This window comes from Abramis brama (assembly GCF_963993115.1).
Source record: "Abramis brama genome assembly, chromosome: 3".
Lineage (NCBI taxonomy): Eukaryota > Metazoa > Chordata > Actinopteri > Cypriniformes > Leuciscidae > Abramis > Abramis brama.
Window position 1 is genome coordinate 37,499,187 of NC_139965.1, and position 12,852 is coordinate 37,512,038.

The 12,852-nt window shown below is 37.5% G+C and overlaps 1 protein-coding gene across 1 annotated transcript in view; it reads right to left on the bottom strand.

The window, feature by feature from the left end:
- LOC311079590 (neural-cadherin) overlaps nt 1-12,852 on the bottom strand; it is a 263,223-nt gene that overhangs the window by 23,823 nt on the left and 226,548 nt on the right. Inside the window, exons 25-29 of the mRNA XM_084109162.1 lie at nt 12,001-12,128; nt 11,519-11,642; nt 5,201-5,381; nt 4,659-4,825; nt 433-697 (exon numbers count right to left, since the gene is read on the bottom strand). Coding sequence (XP_083965288.1) covers nt 433-697; nt 4,659-4,825; nt 5,201-5,381; nt 11,519-11,642; nt 12,001-12,128 — 865 coding nt within the window. The remainder of the gene's footprint in view (nt 1-432; nt 698-4,658; nt 4,826-5,200; nt 5,382-11,518; nt 11,643-12,000; nt 12,129-12,852) is intronic.

The following is a 12,852-nucleotide window of genomic DNA, read 5'->3' on the forward strand; positions in this document are numbered from 1 at the left end:
GCCAGCCGCAGCTGGAACCAGCTTCCAGAGGAGATCAGATGTGCTCCTACAGTAGTCACATTCAAATCCAGACTCAAAACACTTCTGTTTAGCTATGCATTTACTGAATGAGCACTGTGCCACTGTTCGTCCGAATGTTTGTACTGTATTTTATTCTATTTTTCTAAACTGTTTTAATTATTCTTATTTCTTTTATTATTTTAATTTCTTCTATGTAAAGCACTTTGAATTGCCATTGTGTATGAAATGTGCTATATAAATAAACTTGCCTTGCCTTGCCTTACCACCCCCAAACTTTGGAATGGTAGTGTATACTTATATACTGTAGTTACATGTATTGGGAATATGATTCCCTGCTAATCATATTCGTGCCATTGCCTTTTGGGCATTGTGCTCTACCGGTTGAGCTTCAGGAACACACCTGTACCTCACCTTGGAAGCTCTTGTTATGTCCTGAAGGGAATGAGTTGCCCAGCATCACCACAGCGGGATCAATAACAATCTCCCGACTGCGACCCAGTGATCCCGTGATCTCTCGCCGCCCTCCACCGCCGTCCAGGCGCAGGGTCAACTCGCTGTCGTGCCGATCTAAGTGAATGTCATGCCATTCTCCGTTGTCTAAACGATAAGAGGGCATTGTCAAGTTGAAGTCCCCATCACCGAGGTTGTAGAAGACACTTAACAGACCCTGATAGATCTAAGAAAGTGGGAGGAGAAAAGAAAGAGAATGCTGTCAGCGAATAAAATTAATGTATAGTTTTGCAGATTATATGAGGAATCAAGAGAAAATATAGAGGCAAAGACAAAGAACAATTGTGAAATTATGAAAACAGTGGTAGTAAAGTAAAGATGAAAAGAGCGAAAGAGGCTCAGTATGGTAAGGAATAGACCCATTGGGGACTGAAGACATCAGACTGGGCCAGAATCGGATAAAACGACTGAGCACTAACAGAATTAAACATATCAGTCCTTTAATTGGAGACAATGGGAGCAAAAAATTCAATATGGTGTCAGTGAGGTTTGCCGCTATATTCTTGTGTTGCCTCTCAGACTCTCTAGGGGTCAGCTGTGAGACTTTCTTTTACTCTGTCTTTCCCTTTGTGTGAGTTTTATGCTCTTCTTATACTGATTGCTTCTTATAAATCAAGTGTTTCTAAGGTAAGTTTTATTATTTATGAGGGCATGTAAGATAAAGTGTGTAATAAAGTACGGTATAAAAGCCATCAGTTTTGTGCTTTGAATCATTCAACATTCAACGAGCCCTTCACTGTAATGTCTTTGCCTTATTTTTAACAGTCTAATAATAATAATTGAACAGGTGTTTTACTTTACAAGCAAATGCTTACTAGCCATAGCTCCATATCTGGTGGAAAAAATGGAAACGCCAGGTTTAACAATGAGGTATGTATTAGTTTGTGAGGCAGAGTGGTTTGCCAATCTCCTGAAGAGAGCCCCAACCTTCATTTAAATTCTTAGAGTCTTTCTGCATGTGTCCCAGAGAGCATAATTTGCCAGTCTCCCTGACATACTGGCTTTATTGTGAAGGAAAAAACACGACTAAACAATGATGCAAAAGGCAGTGAAGGCTCTCTCACATTTGTATACAGTTGTACGTAAACGATATACACGAATAAACACGATTGACCTCTTTGAACTTCCTCCTCTTCCAACAGCTTACTGAATTTCACCTGCGGTACAGCTCACAAGATAATCTCAAACCGGATTGTTCGAATATTTCAAGGCTGAGTCTATGCTGGGTAGGTATTAAAACCTCAAGGCATTCTAATTAACAAGAACATTAACTTTAATCTGTCCATGGAAAATCTGAGATTTTTTCTTATGCCCTAAGATTTACCCCACAAATGACAGTAGAGGTGCTCTCTATTTTCCCCAGGTGGATGTGAAACGTGCCTCCACGCCCCTCATCCTCACCAAATGATCCAGAAACCAATGCCATCTACTGGAGCAGCAGGTAAAGCCATCTGCCCAGTTGCATGTTTCAGAATTAGAAGCATTTGATCATGGACCACTGGATCTTAAGTGCATAGTATTAAGTATGTTTGGCTTCCCTAACCACATTTTCATATTTTGTTACGTGCAAAAAATATTATGAGACATCGTTAATCAATGTCATGACAAAATCTAGGGAATCATTAAAATAATCCTTTTTGCTGGTTGGTTATAAAGGGATGGGACATCAGGTGTTGAAGCAGAACTGAAGCATTTTCTCAGAGTAGGAAATAAAATGGCTCAAATTGAATGAGAAATTAATCAGCAGTATAAAAATAAAACAAAATATGAGCTCAAATGGATTTAAAAAAAAGAGCTTTAAACCAACACACAGCGATGGATCTTCATAAGGCCCCATTTCACAGCCAACAGATATGTCAGGGAAACAACAGTATGTGATTGTTGTTGTTTGATCTTTTAGAGCCTTGGTTCTCAATCAGATTGTCGGGACTCACTTGGGGCCTCAGGAAACTTCCAAAAAGGCCTCAATATGACTTAAGAAAAAACAAGCATTAAAATAAACCAATGAAAATCAAGATATATCTCATTTTAATTCATCCTCTTACTTATTTTACTTTTCATTAAAGAACTAGGGTTCCCACAGTCTTAGAAAACCGAGATATATGAGGTAGCCTCATTTTGCAAAGTGTGATTTCTAGACCTGGAAAAGTCTTGTAAATTAACCACATACGATATATTAAATTATATGGGAATTTTATATAGTGAATATAGTTATACCAAGCTCTAAAATATTTTATCAGGTAGAAATTGTGAACTGTGAATCATGAACAACTGGAAAGGTAAAGTAAAATCAGGTTAAAGAGAGTGGGAATCTTAAAGAACATCTTAAACTCTCTTAAAGCTCTTAAAACTCCCGGAATGCTGAAATTTAATCTGTCATCAAAACGTTCAATAAAACAAAAAACAATGAAACATAATTTTGATCTACCAACATTAAAGTACTGCAAAAACATCCATACTTTGCATCTGGCGCATGTTAGCTCAACATGATTTAACGTTTCTCTGTAGAACACTATTTACCAAGTTTAAATCCATTCTTTATATTTTACAACCAGCATCCATCTGAGGCTGGGATAACTGTTTTCTGGTGTCATGATTAAAATGATCAGATAAAATCATCTCAATAAATCTGTAAACATATTCTGAGTCAGAATCCCATGAATGCAAGGAAAACAGACTACATTGATAATCTGCTGCCGCTAATGGACATGCGGCTAAGTCTCTTGAGAAGAAATTTGATTATCAAACTATTATTTCCTCCTCATCCGTTGATGACAAGAACACCTTGCTGGAAATGTCTCAGTGAGTTGATGCATCATAATCATACACAACAGGCAATGCTAAATGGATATTGGCACATCACATCAATTAGCATTATTGCTAAGGTAATTGAGAGGAGCACAGCAGGAGATTAAGTTTTAATCTTTCGCACATGGCACGAAGGCAGAATCAGTTCCTGCACCACTGTGAAGCCTCACAAGAATCACAATATAAACAGGTAATGCAATCTGTAGCCTGCCACTTTAGGGGATATAAAATGTCTTCTATCTCACAGACACGTCTAATTCATGCCGCAGATAAATCGCCCACGTTTTACATGGGAGAGAAAGAGAGACAAGAGAGGGAGAAAAACAAAGCAGCAATCAGCAATCCTACCACACAATCTTAAAGCAGGTGTTGGGAGGAAAAAAATGAAAACATGAAAAATGACACAGCCTTGGAGTGAGAGGATAGACGGCATGCATTCTGCAAGTGTATCAGGCGAATCGGGAGACGCATACTAATGCTTCCATGATTAAACACGATCTCGTTGCTCCATTCAAATTCTCACATTGCACCACTGTTGCAACAACGTTCGCGGGGTCTGGCAGATGGGCTGCTATTACAGAGCACATCAAGAACAAATAATCTTTATATGCTTGTGGTCAACGCTGCTCATTTGTTTTAAGGACGTTTCACGGGCACAAATTTGTGGGGAAACAGAAGAGACATTAAAAACAGGGTGGTCAATATTTCTATTTCTATTATTATCTAAGTTAATGCTAAATTATAAATATAATATTGTTCAAAGTTAATTCAGGTTTATTCTTAACACATTAAATGTCAATTAATGTCTAAAAAGTTTACGGTTTCTATTTATCAAAAAATCCTTAAAAAAAATAATATATATTAACCATTTTCATCACTGATAATAATAATAAATGTTTCATAAGCACCAAATCTGCATATTAGAATGATATGTGAAGGGTCATGTGACACTGACGACTGGAGTAATGATGCTGAAAATACAGCTTTTCCATGACAGAAATAAATTATATTTAAAAATATATTAAAATACAAAACTGTTATTATAAAATGTAATTTATATATTTCACATTATTACTGTTTTCCCTGTATTTTTGATAAAATAAATTCAGCCTTGGTGACCCTAAAGATGCATCATAATCTCCCCTGTTTTGAGAATATCAAAACAATTCTAAGAGGCTTTGGAAAAGAACTAAATTATATTCAAAAGGAACAAGATAATAATCTCCAGCAGAAGGAAACCCTTGATAATGCATCAGCCATATTTAAGTGAACTGAAGGGCATGAGAAAGGAAAAGAGAGATGCTTTCAAAAGCACTAACCTCCAGTTTGAGATATTCATTCTGCTCTTTGGACAGCAGGCTGAGGATAGAGCTGCTGTGTTTGCGTGTCCGGACCAGGACCTGAATCTGCGTGTGTCTGGCCGGGAGCGTGAAGGCCAGCTGAAAGTGTATGTGACTCCTTCCATCAAAAGAGTACTCCGGAACCTCTGTGAAACACAAAAGTGTTCTTCAAATGCAGTCCTTAAAAAAGGATGCATAAACACTACAGTGAAAAACGCACTGTGAGAATATCGCAGGATGCGATTACATAAAGAATCTCTACAAATTCATAACACTTCTGAATGCAATTTGTGCCAAGATTTAGTGTGTGTGAAAATCCTGCCTGGGTGCTAACACTATCCCTCCTACACAGAGCAATTCAAAGATATTCACTGCCCCACTAAAAATGTTTCCAAATCCATTCAGTCATCCTCTTTAGCAATGACTTATCTGCTTTATCTTCAAAGCCTCAGTTTCTCTCACCTCCCACTTATGAAAACAGTAGTTGTCCCAAAGTTTCCAAGCCATGTCTGAGTAATTACCCTTTTCACACTGATGCCCGCTGTACCCAGGTGTGCACTGACAGCTGAAGGAACCCCACTCGCCGTGGCAGCGGCCCCGGGTCCCGCAGGAGGGAAAGCCCATGTTCACACAGCTACTGTCCGTCATCAAACATCCTGGAGCACTGCCAGAGGAGTCGGCTGGTGAACCTAGGTCATAAAACTGAGAGAGAGAGAGAAAAAAAAGATGGATACAGACTACTAGAAGTCATGTAAACACTGAGAGAGGACTGAAAGAAAGTGATTTAAAGATTGGAAAGTCAGGATAGGCCATACTAGGGGGCCTTGAGAAGATAAGAGATGGAAAAAGTTCATTTTATCTTATTTGTGCATTCACCTTTAATCCAGCCTGCCATAATGAATATTACTATGCCGAGCAGGCCAAAGCCACTTAAAAAAAGCAAGCCTGCAGCGCTCTGTATTAACAGAATTGGGGAACCTTGAGGTCTTAAATTCTCTTCACAAGAGAACAACCATGCATCACATTACATCAATTTTTCCTTTCATCTGATGACTCCTATTTATTCATGCACACTCCTCTTAATGTCATGTTATTGAAGTGGCTGCAGCATGAGTTTGACCCTGTTCGGGAACCAGTTGCACCTGGAGCACGGCTGATTTACTTGCAGATAAATAAGCAGAAGGACTGCGTTAATTCACTGAACTACTCTTTGTCACTCTTTATTTCATTTTAGATAGGTTGGTTTATTGCCATTTGTCTCCTGATAAAGAAAGAGGTTAAATCTCCTGAGCCACAGTGTGGAAACATTGGACCTAATAGAGGCTAACACTCCCCTTACACAAGACATGACCAATAGAAAACATCAGGGCTTAATTTGAGCCGGAACACGCCGGAACATGTTCCGTCACCTCCGACATTGGATCCGGAACCTCCGACATTGGATCCGAAACCTTTTTTATTGGATCCGGCACCTCCTGTGTCACTATGGAAAATGAATTGGCTAAATGAAAAAAATAAAATTACTGTTTCTGTAGTGTTCAATGTTTGTGACACATGACTTGCGCGCTTGTTGTACTAGTTGAGATTGCTGTTAGCCTCGATCGTTTCACTCAGGGGAAAAATGTCAAAAAGACAGAAAAGTTTGCTTAACTTTTTAAAATACGCTGGCCAGTCAGATCCCAAACAAGCAAAAATCGTTTCCGCTGATCAAGAAGGAGACCACGGTGGACACAGCAGTAGTATCGACATAATATTTTATATCATAAATATCATATTATTTCGACAAAATAAGGGGACATTCTAATCTGCATTAAGCCACATTAAGCGTTCTTATAATGGTTTTCTATGGGGGGAAAATGCTTAACGTGTAATTGCGTTCATATTCTGGGCTCATCTGAATTTGTTTGTGCATGTGCATAGCCTACTTTGTTATGATTTTAGTATCATAATGATTAATAAATGCATGCACAATTATCTGTGAACTTGATTTGAACAAATGCCTTTCAACTTGTGTGTGCAAAATTCAGAAATAAATGAATGTGCATCAATTTGTACAAATAGAGAGTATGTTGGCCTACCTACTGTTGTAGCCATTAAAAAAAGCGCATTTAGTTTCATATTTGTTAAAATATTTTTTTTTTTTTTTTTTTTTTTTTATTTATGTTGATTTATGAAAAGTGAACAGCACGACCGAGTAAGATAGGATGCGCAATATGAGACATGGAGCGGGTCAGACATGATTTTGACCACTTTATCAAGTTTTGTAGAAAACCTTTCTTTAAAGGTCCCGTATTATGCCCCTTTTCACAAGATGTAAAATAAGTCTCTGATGTCCCCAGAGTGTGTATGTGAAGTTTCAGCTCAAAATACCCAACAGATCATTTTTTACAGCATGTTTAAATTGTCATTTTTTGGGGCTCAGAAAAACGCGCTGTTTTAGTGTGTGCCCTTTAAATGCAAATAAGCTGCTGCTGGACGACCCAGGGGGCGGAGCTTCATGAGCTCGCGCTCAGTCTCTCAGGACAATTTCATCTCACGGAATGATGATAATATCAAAAACTCTCAGTAACGGAGTTCATTTCGAGTAGGACAATAATGCCTACAGAGTCAGAGTGCTGTATAGAGATGGAAAAGGTATAGTTTAGTAGTTTAATTATGGTTATTATAACGTATTTGTCATCTGCTTGTATGTATCCATTATTTATTAATAGCCTACAAGTCTGTTGTTTCGGACCAGGTCCGAATGATGATCAAACATATAACTTACTGATGAGTTTAATAAAGTTTATTGTACATCACACAAAAGATGAAGCGTCAGTTTTACTTCAGAAAATCACCGTAAGAGCTGAGTAAACACAGTAAGTTATAAAAAGTGCGCAAGTACATAAACGAATTTCGGTAGAGTTGAGGTAGCATTTCTGTGGGCGGAGCTTAGTCAAAAAACTGTTCTAGTGACGTCATTAAAGAAGGAAGTAGAGGGATGTAGTCCAAACGGGCCGTTCACTGTAGGCGATTTCTGTTAAATAAAATATCTCGCTTGGCATTGAACTTTGAGCTTTATAATTTTACAGATATTATTTATACTCTAACAACAACATTACACACTAACTAAAGTTTGAAACATGGGATCACGAAGAACGGGACCTTTAAAGTGAATTTCGTTTTGTATAAATTGTATCTTAATTTTAATCAATTTTTCATCAACCAATTGCCTGGATTTAATGAATAAGAAGCAAATATAACAGACAATCATGGAGGCGCCCGCGCGGTCACTTGCATTGCACCTATTTATGTGCATTTCTCTCTATAGGCGCGTTCACACGGAAATGGCGATCGTCAACTTCATCTTTGCAGCCGAGTCGACACTGTCAGAGAAAACTTGTTTATTGTTTATTAATAAAAATCAATACACGCGTCACCGGATTTACAAATGCACATCTTGCTTGTTGCACGCACACATTAACGTAATGTTCTCTTATAAAGCAAACAATAAAGACAGGCAATTTACAGTAATGCTACTGATCAATAATGAAATTAATTCAGCAGTATTATATTCTAAAAAAATGACAGTTGTCCATGGAAACTCTATAACTGACCATTAACTCAAAAGTTTGGGGTGAGTACGATATATTTTTAAAGACATGAATACTTTCATTCAGCAAGGATAGTAGCATTCAATAGTCATCTACTGTATTAACGAATAATGCCAGTTGTCTATAGTAACACTATAACTGACCACTTGTTTCCTAAAAAGCTGTGCTCGGTTCTCTCTCTCAAATAAAAGTAAGCTAAAACTAAAATAACTGCACTTCAAAAATATTTTCATGTATTCAATTATTTGGTAAGTAGTCATGCAATAAGTAGGACAATGTACAGCCAGCTGGCCATTATTGCAAACCCCTCTGCTTAGATATTTCCTCATTAGCAATATTAATGAGATACTTACTGTCTGACTATACAATATTCCAAGAAACTTTAATTGTAGAATTAAAGTCCTGGTGAATGTGTGTTTGCTTCATGCTGATCTTTCACAGAGTAATGAATGTTAGCACTGCCTGTGTTGTCTGCCTGAAACCATCTACACTGTATATCCTTATAGATTCAGTTCAAGAATGTTCTTTATAAGTTTGTGTTTTACTGAGATGTTTATTCTGGAAGTGGGTCTGTTTAAGTGTCCTGCAGTTGACTGGTGAACTTGACCTGGCTGTGCTTTGGCTACTCATAACATCTGACCAATGAAGCTGATATATACTGTATACATACACAGAGTATAAAGCATAAATAAGTATACACCCCCTCTGAAAGTTACCAGATTCAGCAATTACTCCATGAAAATATAATGTTCCAGCAAGTCTGCTTGATCGCCAAATTACCAAAGAAGCTGCTTGATTACCAAAGAACCATGTCTACATTGATTAGGAACATACGATTTTCTTATCAAAGTGTTAAAATGTTGTGTTGCAAAAATGAGAACACCCTCCTGAAAGTTACAAAATAAAATTGTAATAAAAAAATGTCTGGTGCAATTTTTGTAGTACAGTGAAAAGTACCTGGTCCCCGCAGAGAAGTTTGGTGGTAGTAAAGTTCTGAGGAATGGGGGAGTTGTGCTTTATCAAAGGTGTCATGAATTCACATACACAATTTTGAAACAGAAGATGCTACCTTCTCCTTCTCCATTGTTGGGCACTTTTTCCAACATGGCAGTGACTATAAATTCTCACAAGGTGATAAAAAGTATTTCACCCGACCTTAACACTATCGGGCACCTGAAGGGGATTTTGAAGGGAAGTTGAGCAACACTCCCCATCAAACACCAGGGGCACGCAAGGAGGTGAAAATTAGATGTGAAAATTTGTCATGAACGTGTACACTTTATGCCAAGAAGGATCAGAGCAGTAGTTATGGAGGACATACTACAAAGTTTGGGATCTAAATTTTTTTTTTTAAAGAAGTCTCTTACGGTCACCAAATTTGCATGTATTTTATCAAAAATACAGTAAAACTATAATACTTACACTTTAACACTATTTAACACTACACTTTTTTCTTTCTTTTTTTTTTGAAATTCATCCTGTGATGGAAAATCTAAATTTTGTCAAATGTAAATGTCTTTACAGTAACTTTTAAACAATTTAATGCATCAAAGTATTAATTTCTTTAAAAAAAAAAAAAAAAAAATTCTTGCCTTGTTTTGTCAATGTTGTTACTGCCCTAGGTTGTTTTATTTCAGTTAAAGTCTCTCTTGGAGCAGCCATACAGCTCATTTTCATTTATTTCCTAATGAAAAACATTTTGTAAAACTTTTTTAGTAACTGTTAGTATATGACTTTTGTGACTTTTTCGTAGTTGGAGCCGAACGACCCATTCTCACAAGTCTCACTTTTTATTTTGATTTGCTGTGGTTGCATTTTTGGCTGCTTGTTTTTGGTGTACACCTCTGCAAGGTTGACCTTTTCACCATAAGGTTTAGGGTTGTTTGGTTTATTTTTTTCCTTTAGTTTGGATTTAGTAAAGGATTGTACTTTCTCTTTAATGGGATTCATAGCTAAGCAAACCTATGTGACCTTTTAAGTAACGTACTGTAGTTCCCTGCATGTACCTCCCAAGGTGGAGCAGTAAATGGCATAATATCCTTAAATCTTAAAACCACTTTGCCATGTACCCCATTACACTGTGTATTTGCCACCAAAAAGCCTACTTAGAATTCTCACGGGTCAACAACAGGGAAAGAGCAAAATGATGTAAACCATCTGAGAAAACTGAGTGGGCAGAAGAGTTTTTAAAATAGCAATTCTACCTCTGTACTTCCTCCTTCCACAGTCTATGACCTGCTCTCCAGTCAAGCCGCAGTAGCCTAAGTGAAACCTGTTCCTGTCTGTCTGATGACCACTGGTCAAGTGTTTTAGACTCAAGAACTTTCAGCAGAGTCACGGTGTTAAAATGAGAAACAAACAACCACCCACCATTACAAACCTTGACATGATAACGTGGGGTGAGATCACAGATCAGTTAAAAAGACAAGTGGCATGGTCATTTATAACTCAGTTGAAATAACACTTCTTAGAAAACTAAAAACTGACAGCTTGGTAAGCATATGTGCTTGTCCATATAGGGACAGTATCATGTTTACAAAAAAATATTAAGCAGCAAAACTTTTTTCAACATTGATAATAACAACAAATGTTTCTGGAGCACCAAATCAGCAGAACATACATACATTTTTTTTTAAAATTTTTTATACATACATATGAAATGTTGGAAAAAAAGGTGCAATTATACTTTTAAATATAAAAGGTGAAGGCTGCGTCATAGTAACTCTAGAGTGCAACTTCATCAAGCTCCGTCAAATCTCGAAAAATACTTGGAAGGCAGTGTCCGTTGCACACATTTCAATTGACAAAAAATAATTAGCGGAAAAGGAAGCGGTACTGATCTTGTCCAATTTCATTGTGTAATGAAAGATTGTACTGGTCTAGGAAGGACGAAATCTCACTAGGATGCAGCCACTGTCTTTATTAATGGGCCATTGAATCATTGACTCCACCGTTCGCTAAAAAAATCTGAATCATTCAGTAACACAGCTGTATGTTGCTCAGACGTGGCAGCTTTCCTGCTGTGGCTTTGTTTTGAACTATTTGAACTATTTTTTCCTAGAGCAAAAACAGTCAATATTGCGTTTAAAATCTCTTCTAAAGGTCACTTAATATAACTTCATGCTACTTGTTTATTGAACTGTTGTTTAAAATCAATGTCACATTTGCAATCGTTCTAAAATTATGGAAAACAACACTTTTAGCCCCCTTCATTTGCCCCTTCAAAAAAAATCAAGAAAACCTCACCTTGCTGTCCACAATGAGGTTTCGGATACAGCCAGTGAAGTGCTTGTGTTGAAGTTGTGGGTAAATATATGGCAGGTTCTCATTCACTCCTCCTAGCTGAAGCACCTGCGTCATATTCAGATGCCTGAAAGCACATCAGAAGGGACAATGACCCTTGCCATTAATGTGCTATATGTTATGGAGAGGTAATTTTCCTCTAGAGATTAACTCCGATAATTCATTTGACCTTTTAGATTGAGACCTTTGTGTGACTATCAATATTTCAAGACATTATTGAGTTCATAATTGGAATGAGGCTCATATGTAGAGTGAGAAAGAGGAAGGTAATGATTGTTTCATTGACTGGTGTTCTGTGTCATGGTAGAGGAATGGCTCCTTTGGCACAATAACTTTACTGGCTCATCAGGGCGATATTTTTAACACTTTAAACAAACATAAGTTTTGTGTGAAAAGAGAAATATAAAGGAAGAGAAGTGCTTTACTTGTCCATATTTGGTGTAATGCCAGAAACTTCACAGGAAGTGTGATCTTCAGTAGTTAGCCAGCTGCCCACTCCCTCCATCTCCATGATAGTGGCTCCAGCACAGCGGTCAAGTGTAAAACGCACCTCCTGGGAACAAACGTGTGGGAGAAAGGAACCTTTATTAGCACACAAATGTAGGAATTTGACTTCCATGAAAAACCACAATTGAATGGCGGCATATTAAACATTCTGAGACTGAACGTTTTTTATGTAGCACCAATGATGTACATGTAAAATTAATAATAATAATAATAATTTTGAAATAAACCACTTTCCCTTCAAATTGATTAAAGATATTGAATCTGTATTGAAGTTTTTACCACAAACTTCATAGAAATGTGCTAATGTTATTTCTGTTCGGGTTAAAAAACAAACAAAAAAACAATACAAATAAATCAATTGGGAAAAGAGATACAGAGTGTACAGCAGTCAGACCAATTTAGCAGTTAGACCCATTTTCCAACTTGCAATGTTCCATTCACACCCAGCAGGATGCTCACATCCTGTTTGCATTGAACAATAAGGATTATAATTTGAAGAAATTTCAGACTGACCCTCAGGCAAATTCCACCCCAGCAAGACTACAAGCTAGCACTACTACAGCGACTAGCAGCAACAACAAAGAGGCCTTTGGATCAGAAACAGTTCTGGGCTGGCAACAGTGAATACAATACAAATTAGCACACTAAACAATGTTTGGGATCAAGTAAACCCAGCTAACAGCTGCGACCACAGTTCATCTGTCCCTCTCGGGCTGTGAAGATGGTTTCAGACCAGATAGTAAGACTCTGACGTCTTGTACAGAAGTACT